This window comes from Pseudophryne corroboree, chromosome 8 (genome assembly GCF_028390025.1).
Source record: "Pseudophryne corroboree isolate aPseCor3 chromosome 8, aPseCor3.hap2, whole genome shotgun sequence".
In the NCBI taxonomy this organism is placed as follows: Eukaryota; Metazoa; Chordata; class Amphibia; order Anura; family Myobatrachidae; genus Pseudophryne; species Pseudophryne corroboree.
In genome coordinates this window covers 214,828,634-214,846,533 of record NC_086451.1, presented here as the reverse complement: position 1 = coordinate 214,846,533, position 17,900 = coordinate 214,828,634, and the positions used below count along the sequence as shown (strand labels likewise).

Genomic DNA, 17,900 nt, shown 5'->3' with positions numbered 1-17,900 from the left:
ACCTATCCTCTGGCGGGAAAGGGTACGCTGCCAATAACCGTTTAGAAATGATCAATTTCTTACCGGGGTAAGACCACGCTTCCTCACACACCTCATTTAATTTCTCAGATGCAGGAAAAACTACTAATAGTTTTCTCTCACCAAACACAATACCCTTTTATGTGGTACCTGGGGTATAATCATAAATGTGTAATACATTTTCCATTGCCTCAATCATGTAACGGGTGGACCTATTTGGAGGGTACACTAGTCTCATCGTCGTCGACACTGGAGTCTGTATCCGTGTCGACATCTGTGTCTGCTATCTGAGGTAGCGGGCGTTTTTAGAGCCCCCCATGACATTTGAGACGCTGGAACAGGCACAAGCTGAGTAGCCGGCTGTTCTGTGTCGTCGACCTTTTATGTAAGGAGTTGACACTTTCACGTAATCCTTCCATAAGTTCAACCACACTGGTGTCGACCCCGCAGGGAGCTTCCCTCCAACGGAGCTGTGAGGGAAAAATGGCGCCAGTGTGCTGAAGGAGATAGCTCCGCCCCTTTTTCGCGGACTTTTCTCCCGCATTTTTATGGATTCTGGCAGGGGTTAATGTACATCCATATAGCCCTGGGGGTTATATGTGATGTATTTTTGCCAGCCAAGGTGTTAATATTGCTGCTCAGGGCGCCCCCCCCCAGTGCCCTGCACCCATCAGTGACCGCAGTGTGAGGTGTGCATGAGGAGCAATGGCGCACAGCTGCAGTGCTGTGCGCTACCTTGATGAAGACTGATGTCTTCTGCCGCCGATTTTCCGGACCTCTTCTTGCTTCTGGCTCTGTAAGGGGGCCGGCGGCGCGGCTCTGGGACCGGACTCCGAGGCTGGGCCTGGGTTCGATCCCTCTGGAGCTAATGGTGTCCAGTAGCCTAAGAAGCCCAAGCTGGCTGCAAGCAGGCAGGTTCGCTTCTTCTCCCCTTAGTCCCTCGATGCAGTGAGCCTGTTGCCAGCAGGTCTCACTGAAAATAAAAAACCTAAAACTAACTTTTTTCTAAGAAGCTCAGGAGAGCCCCCTAGATTGCACCCTGCTCGGTCGGGCACAAAAATCTAACTGAGGCTTGGAGGAGGGTCATGGGGGGAGGAGCCAGTGCACACCAGGTAGTCCTAAAGCTTTCTTTTTGTGCCCAGTCTCCTGCGGAGCCGCTATTCCCCATGGTCCTTACGGAGTTCCCAGCATCCACTAGGACGTCAGAGAAATAAGATTTTAAACCTACCGGTAAATCTTTTTCTCGTAGTCCGTAGAGGATGCTGGGCGCCCGTCCCAAGTGCGGACTTCTTCTGCAAGACTTGTATATAGTTTTGCTTACATAAGGGTTATGTTATAGTTTTCATCCGTCTTGGACTGATGCTATGTTGTTTTCATACTGTTAACTGGTTAGTATATCACAAGTTATACGGTGTGATTGGTGTGGCTGGTATGAATTTTGCCCTTAGATTAACAAAAATCCTTTCCTCGTACTGTCCGTCTCCTCTGGGCACAGTTTCTCTAACTGAGGTCTGGAGGAGGGGCATAGAGGGAGGAGCCAGTGCACACCCAGATCCAAAGTCTTTCTTAAAGTGTCCATGTCTCCTGCGGAGCCCGTCTATCCCCTTGGTCCTTACGGAAGTCCAGCATCCTCTACGGACTACGAGAAAAAGATTTACCGGTAGGTTTAAAATCTTATTTTTATCATGTACGTTTGCTACGTACATTGGCTTCAGGACTGTATATTAAATATGTTTACTTTTATATAACTATGCTCTTATATGTTTTCTGGGACCAGCAGGGTTCCTAATTAGGAGAGTTTGGTTATTACAGTACACACTATGTTCTTTTCGCTTTTTTTAAATCTATTTGTTTCAAAGTGTCATCAGAACTGAAGATGTTTATGGAGATAAGTCGTTCTATCAAACATTTTTATTTTGTTTCACATCTCACATGGTGATTTACCATACATTAATTACTTCTTACAATTAACACCAGTGGGCTCTCTTTTGCACTCCATATATATATATATATATATATATATATATATATATATGTATAAAATAAAATAAAAATTTATTTACACATAGCGCTCATTATATATTATTGTATTTTGTGCTATGCATCAGTGAGCTGCTTAAATATCACACTCAGCACAGTTATATTTAAATTTCTGTCACTGTGGTGGTGTATATGTGGTGGTGGTGTGTGTACTGTGTGTGTTTATGTTGAGGTTTGTGTAGTGTGTACTGCGTGTATATGTGGTGGTATGTGTTTGTGTATTGTGTGTGTATATTTAGTGGTGGTGGGTGTACAGTATGTGTGTGTACTGTGTATGTGGTGGTGGGTGTGTGTACTGTGTGTGTATACAGCAGTGGTGGGTGTATGTGGGTACTGTATGTCTGTGTAGTGTGTACTGTGTGTATATGTGGTGGTGTACTGTGTGTGTATATTCAACGGGAGTGGGTGTACTGTATGTGTGTGTGTGTTTATGCAGCATTGGTGAGTGTATGTGTGTACTGTATGTCTGTGTAGTGTGTACTGTGTGTGTATGTGGTGTGTGTTGGTGTACTGTTTTTGTGTATATATTCAGTGGTGGTGGTGGGTGATGTGTACTGTACATGTGTGTGTATATGTGGTGTGTGTGTACTGTATGTGTTAGTAGTAAGTACTGTGTGTGTGTGTGTATGTGGTGATGGGTGTGTGTACTGTTTGTGTTTGTAGTGTGTACTGTGTGTGTATATGTGGTGGTAGGCAGGGCTTAAAGTGGGGTGGAACTGCGGTCCGTCAGTTGTATGTGGGCGCTATACGTGTTCCTCTGCTGGCAATGGGACTACCTGTACAGGCAGTGCTGTCTCCTCTCTGTGAGCCATGGCTCCTGCATTAATAGATGGGGCGGTCCCCTTCCAATGGCGCTGGACTGCGGCAGGATTGAGACCACAAGGAGTAGAGTTGGTGGCGCACTGAGAGGTGATATTATATGTGTATAAGTGGCACTGATACAGTGGGCATTGCTGTGGGTTTAAGCTGCACTGCTACTGTGGGCATTGTTATGTGTATAAGCGGCACTGCTACCGTGGGCATTATTTGTATAAGAGGCACGGATACCGTGGCATTATGTGTATGAGAAGCACTGATACCATGGGCATTATTATGTGTATAAGCGGCACTGATACCGTGGGCATTATTATGTATATAAGCGGCACTGCTACTGTGGGCATTATTATGTGTATAAGAGCACTGCTACCATGGGCATTATGTGTATAAGTGGCACTGATTCCGTGGGCATTATGTGTACAAGCGGCACTGCTACTGTGGGCATTATTATGTATATAAGCGGCACTACAACCATGGGCATTGTGTATGAGAGGCACTGATACCATGGGTATTATTATGTGTATAAGCAGCACTGATACCTTGTGGGCATTATTATGTGTATAAGAGGCATTGATACTGTGGGCAGTATTATGTGTATAAGCGGCACTGATACCTTGTGGGCATTATTATGTGTATAAGGGGCATTGATTCTGTGGGCATTGCTATGGGTATAAGTGGCACCGCTACCGTGGGCATTATTATGTGTATAAGCGGCACTGCTACCGTGGGCATTATTATTTGTATAAGAGTATTGCTACCGTGGGCATTATGTGTATAAGCGGCACTGATACCATGGGCATTATGTGTTTAAGCGCCACTGCTATACACAGTGGTTTCCTTTTGTTTGTTGACTTTCACATTATGCTGTTGATATAGGTGAAGAGGAGAGGACAGTTGAGGTAATTGAAGGAAGGCCACATCCCCTGTTGCCGCACACAATTAGGCACTTTGTAAATTTCAGCTCCAGGTCCATGTGGCCCTTAATCTGGCACTGAGTGGAGCAGTGACCGCACTGCTGTCTGCGGAGAGGCATCCTCCACCTCACCCCGTACTGACAACAGCCTCCGGGAACTTTCTTGCATTCCCCAGTCACCTGATCTCTGTGCCTCTCGCTGGCCACTACTGCTTATCCTACCCCGCACTGCAAACAGCACACCCACTGCAGCAGATGTGAGCAGCAGAGGAAATGCTACAGGTCGCCGCTGCTGGGATCTGATGAGGTGGGCTGGGGCGGGCCTAGCCTCCCATGCTAGTAAAACATACATCACAGCGGCAGACCGTCCAACATGACCCGCCGCACTAGGTACAAAATGCTCTGTTTCTGGACTTCCGTCTTCATTTATGATTTCCATAACCTGTGTTGAACTAGTTAAATGATAAGAAAGCTGTTTCTTCACAGGTGATGGCAATAATAAATTAAGAGGGAAGTCCAGAAACAGAGCATTTTGTACCTAGTGGGGCGGGTCATGTTGGAGGGTATGCAGCGGGCACCTGGCAACTAGAGATTACAGCAGCAGCGAGTGGTTCCGCCCCCAGGGCCCCTGCGTCCTTTTTCGATGGCACCAGCCGCACTGCCTTACTTACAGCACACTTGCCTACCTGACCCTCTCCATGAGGGAGAAAATGCTCTGTTCCTGGACTTTCCTGGTAATGTATGATTGCCATCACCTAGGGTGAAACACCTTTCTTATCAATTAACTAGCTCACCACAGGTGATGGCAATCATACATTACCAGGAAAGTCCAGGAACAGAGCATTTTCTCCCTCATGGAGAGGGTCAGGTAGGCAAGTATGACTTACAGCCCTGATAACAGGGTATGCTGGGATCTGTAGTTCAACAACAGCTGGAGGGCCGCAGGTTCCTCACCCAATCTATACGATTACTGTTAGAGCTGCTAGAAGTCCCTCATTGTTGGATGTACAGTACTCTTTGAATGAATGAGTACTAGTTACAACAGTTAAGCTGCTAAAGAACTGATCTCTATGTCAGACATCTGGCACTCAATAGGTTATATCTGCTCAGTGATTTATATCCGCCTATTAATGTTTGGTGATGAAATACGTGTGATATCGCTATATATCCCCCACTATAGGGTTCATGCACCAATAATCGAGAGAGTGTTCCAATCCATTGCACAGTCTCAGTTAATGAATTATAGCCCTGGCTACAGATTACAGTTGAGATAAGCACCATAATTCAGACTTTGGTTGTGTGATATGCAATGCACCTCATTACTCATATTATTTCAAGAACATTTTTTCATAGTCCGGTAATGTAGCCAACTGGTTAGATTATATTGTGTATTATATATTATCTCATAGCCTTTCATGTGTGGTTATCCAAATGTCAGTGATTAGGGTGGAAACAGCCCTTCATTCTATGAGTGCACTATGTTTCCAAGTATTACAGAGTATTACAGTCCTCAGAAATACTCTGTAGAGATGAGTTACTGCTACAGCAGTTACCAGTGATCTAGTCAGTGCAGGTATATTGCGATTCTATTAGTACTAACTGCAGTACTTTCTACCGGACTTCTTGCATTCTAATTAGAAAGCTAGTTTTTGGACAGGTTATGGGGCATATTCAATTACTGTAGGTACGAGAATAGCAAAAACCTGCAAGTGCAAAATTTTCACTATTCAATTGGGTGCAGGGTTTTTGACTTTGAGCAGCGAGGGATTTTTTGTCCACAGTCCCAGAGCCAGAGGCGTAACTAGGGTTTTCGGAGCCCAGGGCAAGATGAAGAGTGGCGCCCGCCCCCCCCCCCCCCAAAAAAAAAAAAAAAAACACACCAAAGGGAGTAAGTGCGCGTGAAGGGGTGTGGCCACTGAAAATTCCCCACAGTGCCAGATACATGCCCCACAGTGCCAATTACATTGCCCCACAGTGCCAGTTACATTGCCCCACAGTGCCAGTTGCATGCCCCACAGTGCCAGATACATGCCCCACAGTGCCAGTTACAATGCCCCACAGTGCCAGTTACAATGCCCCACAGTGCCAGATACATGCCCCACAGTGCCAGTTACAATGCCCCACAGTGCCAGTTACAATGCAGTGCCAGATACATGCCCCACAGTGCCAGTTACAATGCAGTGCCAGATACATGCCCCACAGTGCCAGATACATGCCCCACAGTGCCAGATACATGCCCCACAGTGCCAGTTACATTGCCCCACTGTGCCAGATACATGCCCCACTGTGCCAGATACATGCCCCACTGTGCCAGTTACATGCCCCACTGTGCTTACCCCCCCCCCCCCGGTCAATCACCGCTTCCTTGTGGCTCTGATATGTGAGGGGAGGAGAGCGCAACGCCTCTCCTGCCCCTCACCGCTCCAGGTCTCCGGCGGCGGCTATGTGGCGCCGGTTCGCTAGCCAATTGAAGCTCGCGGACCGGCAGCCAATCAGGAGCCGGTCCGCAAGCTCTGATTGGCTAACGCCGCCGGCGACCGGACACACGCAGCGCTGCTGGTGCTCAGGTGCTGGCAGCTGCGGTGAGGGGAGGGAGAGACGCTGCGCTCTCCTCCCCTCACATTGCGGCGTGACGGGGGCGAGTGGGGCATGATGCCCTGGCCGGCGGCGGCGCCCCCCTCTGCTGGGCCTGCCAAGGCGCCCAGGGCACGTGCCCCACTCGCCCTACCCTAGTTACGCCTCTGCTCAGAGCACTACCTATTTTTCATAAAATCCATGTCCTATGTAAAATTCACACTGTGGACCTGATTCTGATATGTAAGGTATTACACAGCTGCAGGGAAGTGGCTGTGTGATACCACACAACTGATATTCTAATGCTGCAGGAGGCAGCTGTAGGAAAAATACGGCACCTGCTAGACTTTGTGATCTGAGTGCTGTGTCTAAAGACACAGCATGGGACCACCAGCGTAATGGGCACAGCTCTGTGCCATCTGCTGAAGCCGAAGCTTGCTCAGACTGGCCGTTGGAATTGCTCAGCTGTGTCCAGGAAGCCTTCATCTGACGACGCAGACCTTGGGCTCAGCACACCTTCAAAACGTGGGTAACACCCCTGTTTTGTAGAATGGTTCCGGTCACTGCCCCCCAAATGTCATTTGCAGCTAAGGTGGGACTACGAGTGATCATGCAGGACTTTGCACGTGTGCAGAACGGGTCCAGCGCATGTGCAGTTCCCCGACCATTGAATTTGTATGTAAACCATTGGGTTTATGTACAAATCCGAATCAGGCTCTCTATTAATATAGCCGACAGCTAGAATGACATTGTGTTGTGTTTTAGAACAGATCACACGCAGTGCTCAGACTATCTGCATCTCTGGTAGAGGCAGCCCACAGTACAATGAGTGGGCTCTGTTCTCATTTTAGGGCAAAGGGTATGCTTATAATACTCCGCAGACATGTATCACTGTTTCAACAATAAATAATAAGTAAAAATGTGCAACACAGTAGAATTTTTTGTTTTTTTTCCATTTCATTTTATCACTTTTATAACACTTAACACTGTAGCTGCTCAGTCGGGTCAGTGTTACCATTTGTTCTGTAGAGGATGCAAGATTCCCTGTGTTTACATAGACTATTTTCCAGTAGATGGATATATTTTTCATGTAGTGTGACCATTTCCTTAATATCCCAGATGACAGATTATGATCATCTCATGTCTGTTAGATCGCTGTCTAGAATGAGGCAAATCAGTAATCAGTAACTAGCTGAATTGATGCTGGGTATCAGAGCTAATCTGTTACGGGTTTACTATAATTGGCCGGTTGTCGAGATCCTGACAGCCGGAATGCCGGCAGCAGGGCGAGCGCAAAAGAGCCCCTTGCGGGTTTGCTGCACTCGCCTCGGTGCGGACAAGGTCACTCTATTTATTCTCCCTCCAGGGGTGTCGTGGACACCCCAAGAGGGAAAATAGTTGCCAGTATACCAGCAACTATTAACACACTACTGCTATTAAAATAACAACATGCTACTAATATAGCAGTAACAGATGGGAGGCACTCGATATGCTGGCTGTCGGGATCCCGGCGCTCAGCATACCGGTGCCGGGATCCCGGCAGCCATCATATCGAGTGCCTCCCATCTGTTACTGCTATGTTAGTTCCACAAGTAACCATCCCTATGTTCATGAATAGTCTACATTATAACCATTTCTACATTTATGAAGTGCATTGCTGTCTTTCAGATTGGGTCTAACACCGGATGTGGATCATCAAATCGACAGTGTCTAGGTCGACAATGTTTAGGTCGACCACTATAGGTCGACAGGGTTTGAAGGTCGACAGGGTTTCTAGGTCGACATGTGCTAGGTCGACAGGTAAAAAGGTTGACATGAGTTGTTGTTTTTTTGGTGTCGTTTTCTTCGTAGAGTGGCCGAGAACCCCAATTAGTGCACCGTGTCCCCTCGCATGGCTTGCTTCGCTCAGCACAGATTACCATTCTAATTGTATTCCACGTGGATCGTTAAGTATGAAAAAGTTAAAAAAAAAAGATTATTTTTTTTTTTAGAAAAACACACGTCGACCTTTTGACCTGTCGACCTAGAAACCCTGTCGACCTTCAAACCCTGTCGACATAGTGACTTTCAACCTATAGTGGTCGACCTAAACATTGTCGACCGTCAGACCAGATCCCCTAACACCGTGGCGCCCTGTCCTGCTGCTATCCAATTAGCCCCTGTTTTTTTACATCCCAAAAATGTTCAATTTTCGGGCCAAAACACATGGGGTCCTCAAAGTCGCAGACCTATCTGTTTTTGCTGCCGCGATCAGGAACAAGATGCATGCTTATTGCGGATCAGGCGAAACAAAATCCCAGATACAGTAAGTGCTGGCATTGGGAGTAATTTGATAGCCCCGGGGGAGGTAATTAGCCGCAGTAAATTGGATAATGCCTTGAGAGAAGTAGTGTTTATTCTAGCACCCTGAACCTGTCACAACCCGTTTTGGGGTGTCTTTATCTTCTCTGGTGCTTCTAGCACACGCTGGTCTGTGTTAAGATACAGTCCACAGTGTGCTTTAAGCACCAGAGCAGAGAGCGACACCCCAGGCAGTAAAGAGGAACTGCATCGGTTTAGAGCGGTGCAGGGTAACAGAATGAACACATAGGGCAGTGGTTTCCAAACTTTTTTGAATCACGGAGCCCTAGAATATCAGAATTTTTTTCACGGCACCCCCTAGGTCAAAAATTTCTTATTGAGAAATTTAGAAAGAAATATTACATTAAATAGATCGCGTTTATATGTCATCCTAAGGGTCAGTTGTGTGGTGAGGGACAAGGTTTGCTTCTGTTTGGCCACATATTTTATATTTTTTGCCACCAGCGCTGGTTTTGCCTATTATATTAACTATGAATAATTTGAATTGGTCCTGGACCACCAACCCAGGGCACCCCTGCAAGTGTCCCGAGGCACCCCAGGGAGCCACGGCACACAGTTTGGGCACCTCTGACATAGGGCTGTAACACACGCACCGGATCCCGCCGCCCGGCAAAATCCCGGACGGCTTTTTGACGCGGCCGTGCTGCTGAGACACATTCAGAGCAATGTGTCCTTTCACACGACACGGCCCCGGCATGGCTGCCGGGTTGCAGCCGAAAATATCCACTGGAAGGTCCGGCTGCCGGGCCGGGGCCATGCCGTCTTTGTAGGCAGTGAACCGTGTGTGTGAAGGGGAGCTTTCACACACGTTTTTTTTAGCCGCCGCTGCTGCTGCGCATGCGCACAGCATTACACACGGCTCAAAGCCATTGTGTGTGAAAGACCCTCCCGGATGGCAAAAAGCTGGACAAAGTTTGTTCGGCTTTTTGCCATCCGGGGAAAAACGGAGCGTGTGTAATAGCCCTAAGTAGTGATTATATTTCCTGCATATCTTTCTGACTTTAGGAATCTTTAATGAATATGGATTCAAGTGATCCCTATTTTTGTAATAGATTATGTGATTAATATGGTCAACAGAAAAGTAAAGTGATGTGTCAGAATTAAGGGGCATATGTAATACGTATTGGAGGGTGATAAAGTAGAGAGAGAATATCGTCTCCTAACTGCCATGTTACAGGCTGGGTTGAAAAATTACACTTAGGTGGTGATTGGTTGGCAGTTTATCTCTCTCACTTTATTACTCTCTAAGGCTTAGTACATCTGCCCCTAAGTCTCCAATATCCTATGATCTATATTAAATATTGACTGTCTTTTGATAAAATGATAAAATTCTCTGCAACCATTGTACCTATACTAATATGCTGGTAGTGTGTTGTTTCTCTTATATTTATTGTAAGTAAGTTATTAATAGAAGAATACAGACATGTAAAAGTCTGTGGCGGAATTTAAATGTTTATTGGGCGTTATGGCTGCCGGCGTCTGCATTTCAGCTGGCACACCCTGGGAGAGGCGCGCTGAATTGCGCAAAAAGTGACCTGTTTGGGCGGCCAAACTGCACTTTTCGTGATCGTGCCAGCACTTTGGTTGGGTTTAGCTGCAAATGTTTATGGCCGCGATCAGCGTGAAAAATACATCATGGCCATGATCTCATCACTTTAGACCGGAATGCAAAACAATTGAATACCGCCCTATGGGTGGGATGTAATAACGGCTAAATGTATTCTAAACTCCATTTCCCATATGTACCAAGTTGTAGAATATGTCACTTTCCTGAATTTGCACAATGTGGTCTATAGATGGCATTGCCACTCAGAGCAGCTTACCTTCCTCGTGCAGTGGTGCAGGTAAGCGCCACCCATTCTATGAAGTTCCGGCGGTGCCATCTTCCCAGTGATCTCTTCAGAAAGTTGTTTCAACGCGGTGAAAGCAAAGGTTCTTGGGCAGTTCCAGAGACCCTTGCTCTCTCCTGCGAAAGCGCTTTTCCCTAATATCACTGGAAAGATGGCGCCATCCACAGACAGGGTGGTGGGACCGCTGACTGGAGGAGAGGAGACCTCCGCACCCCATCCTTTGTTAATGCACCCCTGAGGCTATAGATGATATTAACTTGTCTGCATTGAGAGTTGGTTTTCCAGTCAATGGATTTTTTTTCCCCTTGAAACAGTACTATAGAGTGCTAATTCTCTCCTCCCTATTACATTTGTGACAATATCTGTTACTATCACCAAGCAGCTGCTATTTTTTATTTTTCTGTTTTGTGGATCTTTCTGCAGAGCTTGTTTTCGGAGGCTTGGGATGTAGTCATTTTTTAAAGCCGCTGCCTGTTTGGTGGTCCTGCCCACAGACCTAAATGGGCACGAATATTAAATGCACACCGGGCGTGTTCTGCATTTAATATTCATGCCCTTTTCTGTGACGTCCTAGTGGATGCTGGGAACTCCGTAAGGACCATGGGGAATAGACGGGCTCCGCAGGAGACTGGGCACTCTAAAAAAAAAAGATTAGGTACTATCTGGTGTGCACTGGCTCCTCCCTCTATGCCCCTCCTCCAGACCTCAGTTAGATTTCTGTGCCCGGCCGAGCTGGATGCACACTAGGGGCTCTCCTGAGCTCCTAGAAAGAAAGTATATGTTAGGTTTTTTATTTTACAGTGAGACCTGCTGGCAACAGGCTCACTGCAACGAGGGACTAAGGGGAGAAGAAGCGAACCTACCTGCTTGCAGCTAGCTTGGGCTTCTTAGGCTACTGGACACCATTAGCTACAGAGGGATCGACCGCAGGACCCGTCCTTGGTGTTCGTTCCCGGAGCCGCGCCGCCGTCCCCCTTACAGAGCCAGAAGCATGAAGATGGTCCGGAAAATCGGCGGCAGAAGACTTCAGTCTTCACCAAGGTAGCGCACAGCACTGCAGCTGTGCGCCATTGCTCCTCATACACACTTCACACTCCGGTCACTGAGGGTGCAGGGCGTTGGGGGGGGGGGGCGCCCTGAGCAGCAATAAAAACACCTTGGCTGGCAAAATAATCACAATATATAGCCCCAGAGGCTATATATGTGATAATTACCCCTGCCAGAATCCATAAAAAAGCGGGAGAAAAGTCCGCGAAAAAGGGGCGGAGCTATCTCCCTCGGCACACTGGCGCCATTTTCTCTTCACAGTGTAGCTGGAAGACAGCTCCCCAGGCTCTCCCCTGTAGTTTTCAGGATCAAAGGGTTAAAAAGAGAGGGGGGGGCACTAAATTTAGGCGCAATATTGTTTATACAAGCAGCTATTGGGAAAAATTCACTCAGTGATAGTGTTTATCCCTACATTATATAGCGCTCTGGTGTGTGCTGGCATACTCTCTCTCTGTCTCCCCAAAGGGCTGTGTGGGGTCCTGTCCTCAGTCAGAGCATTCCCTGTGTGTGTGAGGTGTGTCGGTACGGCTGTGTTCGCCATGTTTGATGAGGAGGCTTATGTGGAGGCGGAGCAGATGCCGATAAATGGGATGTCGCCCCCTGTGGGCCGACACCAGAGTGGATGGATAGGTGGAAGGTATTAACCGACAGTATCAACTCCTTACATAAAAGGCTGGATGACGTAACAGCTATGGGACAGCCGGCTTCTCAGCCCGCGCCTGCCCAGGTGTCTCAAAGGCCATCAGGGGCTCAAAAACGCCCGCTCCCTCAGATAGCAGACACAGATGTCGACACGGAGTCTGACTCTAGTGTCGACGAGGTTGAGACATATACACAATCCACTAGGAACATCCGTTACATGATCCCGGCAATAAAAAATGTGTTACACATTTCTGACATTAACCCAAGTACCACTAAAAAAGGGTTTTATGTTTGGGGAGAAAAAGCAGGCAGTGTTTTGTTCCCCCATCCAATGAGTGAATGAAGTGTGAAAAAGCGTGGGTTCCCCCGATAAGAAACTGATAATTTCTAAAAAGTTACTGATGGCGTACCTTTTCCCGCCAGAGGATAAGTTACGCTGGGAGATATCCCCTAGGGTGGATAAGGCGCTCACACGTTTGTCAAAAAAGGTGGCACTGCCGTCTTAGGATACGGCCACTTTGAAGGTACCTGCTGATAAAAAGCAGGAGGCTATCCTGAAGTCTGTATTTACACACTCAGGTACTAGACTGAGACCTGCAGATAGTGCTGCTGCAGCGTGGTCTGTAACCCTGTCAAACAGGGATACTATTTTGCGAACATAAGACGTCGTCTTATATATGAGGGATGCACAGAGGGATATTTTGCCGGCTGGCATCCAGAATTAATGCAATGTCCATTCTGTCAGGAGGGTATTAGAGACCCGACACTGGACAGGTGATGCTGACTTTAAAAGGCACATAGAGCCTTATAAGGGTGAGGAATTGTTTGGGGATGGTCTCTGGGACCTCGTATCCACAGCAACAGCTGGGAAGAAAATTTTTTACCTCAGGTTTCCTCACAGCCTAAGAAAGCACTGTATTATCAGGTACAGTCCTTTCGGCTTCAGAAAAGCAAGCGGGTCAAAGGCGCTTTCTTTCTGCACAGAGACGAGGGAAGAGGGAAAAAGCTGCACCAGTCAGCCAGTTCCCAGAATCAAAATTCTTCCCCCGCTTCCTCTGAGTCCACCGCATGACGCGGGGGCACCACAGGCGTAGCCAGGTACGGTGGGGGGCCGCCTCAAAAATTTCAGCGATCAGTGGGCTCGCTAACAGGTGGATCCCTGGATCCTTCAAGTAGTATCTCAGGGGTACAAGCTGGAATTCGAGGCGTCTCCCCCCCGCCGTTTCCTCAAATCTGCCTTGCCGACAACTCCCTCAGGCAGGGAGGCTGTGCTAGAGGCAATTCACAAGCTGTATTCCCAGCAGGTGATAGTCAAGGTGCCCCTACTTCAACAAGGACGGGGTTACTATTCCACACTGTTTGTGGTACCGAAACCGGACGGTTCGGTGAGACCCATTTTAAATTTGAAGTCCTTGAACACATACATAAAAAAATTCAAGTTCAAGATGGAATCGCTCAGGGCGGTTATTGCAAGCCTGGAGGAGGGGGATTACATGGTATCCCTGGACATCAAGGATGCTTACCTGCAAGTCCCCATTTATCATCCTCACCAGGTGTACCTCAGATTTGTGGTACAGGATTGCCATTACCAATTCCAAACACTGCCGTTTGGACTGTCCACGGCACCGAGGGTCTTTACCAAGGTAATGGCAGAAATTATGATACTCCTTCGAAAAAAGGGAGTTTTTAATTATCCCGTACTTGGACGATCTCCTTATAAAGGCGAGGTCCATGGAGCAGTTGTTGGTCGGAGTAGCACTATCTCGGGAAGTGCTACAACAGCACGGATGGATTCTATACATTCCAAAGTCACAGCTGGTTCCTACCACACGCCTGCTGTTCCTGGGGATGGTTCTGGACACAGAACAGAAAAAAGTGTTTCTCCCGCAGGAGAAAGCCAAGGAGCTGTCATCTCTAGTCAGAGACCTCCTGAAACCAAACCGGTATCGGTGCATCACTGCACACGAGTCCTGGGAAAAATGGTAGCTTCTTACGAAGCAAAATTCCATTCGGCAGGTTCCATGCAAGAACCTTTCAGTGGGACCTCTTGGACAAGTGGTCGGAATCGCATCTTCAGATGCATCGGCTGATAACCCTGTCTCCAAGGACCAGGGTATCTCTACTGTGGTGGCTGCAGAGTGCTCATCTTCAAGAGGGCCGCAGATTCGGCATACAGGACTGGGTCCTGGTAACCACGGATGCCAGCCTTCGAGGCTGGGGGGCAGTCACACAGGGAAGAAATTTCCAAGGACTTTGGTCAAGTCAGGAGTCGTCCCTACACATAAATATTCTGGAACTGAGGGCCATTTACAATGCCCTAAGTCTGGCAAGGCCTCTGCTTCAAAACCAGCCGGTACTGATCCAATCAGACAACATCACGGCAGTCGCCCATGTAAACAGACAGGGCGGCACAAGAAGCAGGATGGCGATGGCAGAAGCCACAAGGATTCTCCGATGGGCGGAAAATCACGTCTTAGCACTGTCAGCAGTGTTCATTCCGGGAGTGGACAACTGGGAAGCAGACTTCCTCAGCAGACACGACCGACACCCGGGAGAGTGGGGACTTCATCCAGAAGTCTTCCAACTGTTGGTAAACCGTTGGGAAAGGCCACAGGTGGACATGATGGCGTCCCGCCTAAACAAAAAACTAGATATTGCGCCAGGTCAAGGGACCCTCAGGCAATAGCTGTGGACGGTCTAGTGACACCGTGGGTGTACCAGTCGGTTTATGTATTCCCTCCTCTGCCTCTCATACCAAGGTACTGAGAATAATAAGAAAACGAGGAGTAAGAACGATACTCGTGGTTCCGGAGGGGCCAAGAAGAGCTTGGTACCCAGAACTTCAAGAAATAATATCAGAGGACCCATGGCCTCTACCGCTCAGACAGGATCTGCTACAGCAGGGGCCCTGTCTGTTCCAAGACTTACCGCGGCTGCGTTGGACGGCATGGCGGTTGAATTCCGGATCCTAAAGCAAAAGGGCATTCCGGAGGAAGTCATTCCTACGCTGATAAAAGCCAGGAAAGAAGTAACTGCAAACCATTATCACCGTATTTGGCGAAAATATGTTGCGTGGTGTGAGGCCAGGAAGGCCCCAACAGAGGAATTTCAGCTGGGTCGTTTTCTGCACTTTCTACAGTCAGGAGTGACTATGGGCCTAAATTTGGGTTCCATTAAGGTCCAGATTTCGGCTCTGTCGATTTTCTTCCAGAAAGAACTGGCTTCACTGCCTGGAGTTCAGACATTTGTAAAGGGAGTGCTACATATTCAGCCCCTTTTTTGTGCCTTCTGTGGCACCTTGGGATCTCAACGTGGTGTTGAGTTTCTTAAAATCACATTGGTTTGAGCCACTTAAAACTGTGGATTTGAAATATCTCACGTGGAAAGTGGTCATGTTATTGGCCTTGGCTTCGGCCAGGCGTGTGTCAGAATTGGCGGCTTTGTCATGTAAAAGCCCTTATCTGATTTTCCATATGGATAGGGCAGAATTGAGGACTCGTCCCCAGTTTCTCCCTAAGGTGGTATCAGCTTTTCACTTGAACCAACCTATTGTAGTGCCTGCGGCTACTAGGGACTTGGAAGATTCCAAGTTACTGGACGTAGTCAGGGCCTTAAAATTTTATATTTCCAGGACGGCTGGAGTCAGGAAAACTGACTCGTTTTTTATCCTGTAGGCACCCAACAAAATAGGTGCTCCTGCTTCTAAGCAGACTATTGCTCGCTGAATTTGTAGCACAATTCAGCTGGAGCATTCTGCGGCTGGATTGCCGCATCCTAAATCAGTAACAGCCCATTCCACGAGGAAAGTGGGCTCATCTTGGGCGGCTGCCCGAGGGGTCTCGGCTTTACAACTTTGCCGAGCTGCAACTTGATCAGGGGCAAACACGTTTGCTAAATTCTACAAATTTGATACCCTGGCTGAGGAGGACCTTGAGTTCTCTCATTCGGTGCTGCAGAGTCATCCGCACTCTCCCGCCCGTTTGGGAGCTTTGGTATAATCCCCATGGTCCTTACGGAGTTCCCAGCATCCACTAGGACGTCAGAGAAAATAAGATTTTACTCACCGGTAAATCTATTTCTCGTAGTCCGTAGTGGATGCTGGGCGCCCATCCCAAGTGCGGATTGTCTGCAATACTTGTATATAGTTATTGCCTAACTAAAGGGTTATTGTTGAGCCATCTGTTGAGAGGCTCAGTTATATTTCATACTGTTAACTGGGTATAGTATCACGAGTTATACGGTGTGATTGGTGTGGCTGGTATGAGTCTTACCCGGGATTCAAAATCCTTCCTTATTGTGTCAGCTCTTCCGGGCACAGTATCCTAACTGAGGTCTGGAGGAGGGGCATAGAAGGAGGAGCCAGTGCACACCAGATAGTACCTAATCTTTCTTTTAGAGTGCCCAGTCTCCTGCGGAGCCCGTCTATTCCCCATGGTCCTTACGGAGTTCCCAGCATCCACTACGGACTACGAGAAATAGATTTACCGGTGAGTAAAATCTTATTTTAAATCCCAATGACAAAACTGCTGACAAGTGGCAGGTTTGAAAAGTTGGGAATAACTGGTTAAACTATTGCACATTGATATGTGAACAAAGGACATCTTTAAGTGATGTTTTAATTAGCGGAAATATGATTTTAGGTTTTAGGATTCAGTGCATGGCATTTAATTCTATTGGGAATAGAATATATGAAACACTGTAAGACTCTGTAGCTTGAGCATTACTGACATTGTGTTTTCTTTTTGCAGGGTACTCCAGCGCCATCCAAAAATTTGCCCAAACTTTACAAAACTTCCAGTTTGACTTCATTGGTGACACCCTGACTGATGATGAAATAAATATCGGTAAGAAAAAAGGCTGCGGTTTGCATCTCCTGTTGTGCCCCTACAGCAGCTTGTACGTTCTATACAGAATGTGTTTATGGCAAATGCTTGAAAAGTCATATTTAGAGTGTGTAAAATATTATGCTCATTCAAAGAAAATGAAATGTGAATAAAACATGTGGAAATATAGAGAACGCTCTGTTTTTTGAAAACTATAAATACATGCATTTTTGGGTTAAATTATATTTCTCTTACGTCCTAGAGGATGCTGGGGACTCCGTAAGGACCATGGGGATAGACAGGCTCCGCAGGAGACATGGGCACTAAAAAAGGACTTTAGATATGGGTGTGCACTGGCTCCTCCCTCTATGCCCCTCCTCCAGACCTCAGTTTGATAATGTGCCTTCAGGGAGCCTGCTGGCAACAGGCTCCATGCAGCGAGGGACTGAGGAGAGAGAAGCAGACCTACTTAACTGCTAGGCTCTGCTTCTTAGGCTACTGGACACCATTAGCTCCAGAGGGAGTCGGAACGCAGGTCTCTCCTAGCTGTTCGTCCTGGAGCCGCGCCGCCGTCCTCCTCACAGAGCCGGAAGAAAGAAGCCGGGTGAGTATAAAAAGAAAGAAGACTTCAGAGGCGGCAGAAGACTTCAGATCTTCATAGAGGTAACGCTGCGCGCCATTGCTCCCACACAACACACACGCGGCAGGCACTGCAAAGGTGCAGGGCGCAGGGGGGCGCCCTGGGCAGCATTTTAAACCTCTGTTCTGGCAATAAGGGACATATATGGGCTCTGCACTGTATATCCTGACATCCCC

General features: G+C 47.6%; 1 protein-coding gene across 4 annotated transcripts in view; it reads left to right on the top strand.

The window, feature by feature from the left end:
• Positions 1–17,900, top strand: part of OPHN1 (oligophrenin 1) — a 584,093-nt gene that overhangs the window by 223,894 nt on the left and 342,299 nt on the right. For 3 of the 4 annotated variants that reach the window (XM_063937075.1, XM_063937074.1, XM_063937076.1), the window contains exon 3: positions 17,010–17,105. In XM_063937075.1, coding sequence (XP_063793145.1) covers positions 17,010–17,105 — 96 coding nt within the window. Of the gene's footprint in view, positions 1–17,009; positions 17,106–17,900 lie in introns of those variants that run through there. The other variant, XM_063937077.1, reaches the window with a different exon arrangement.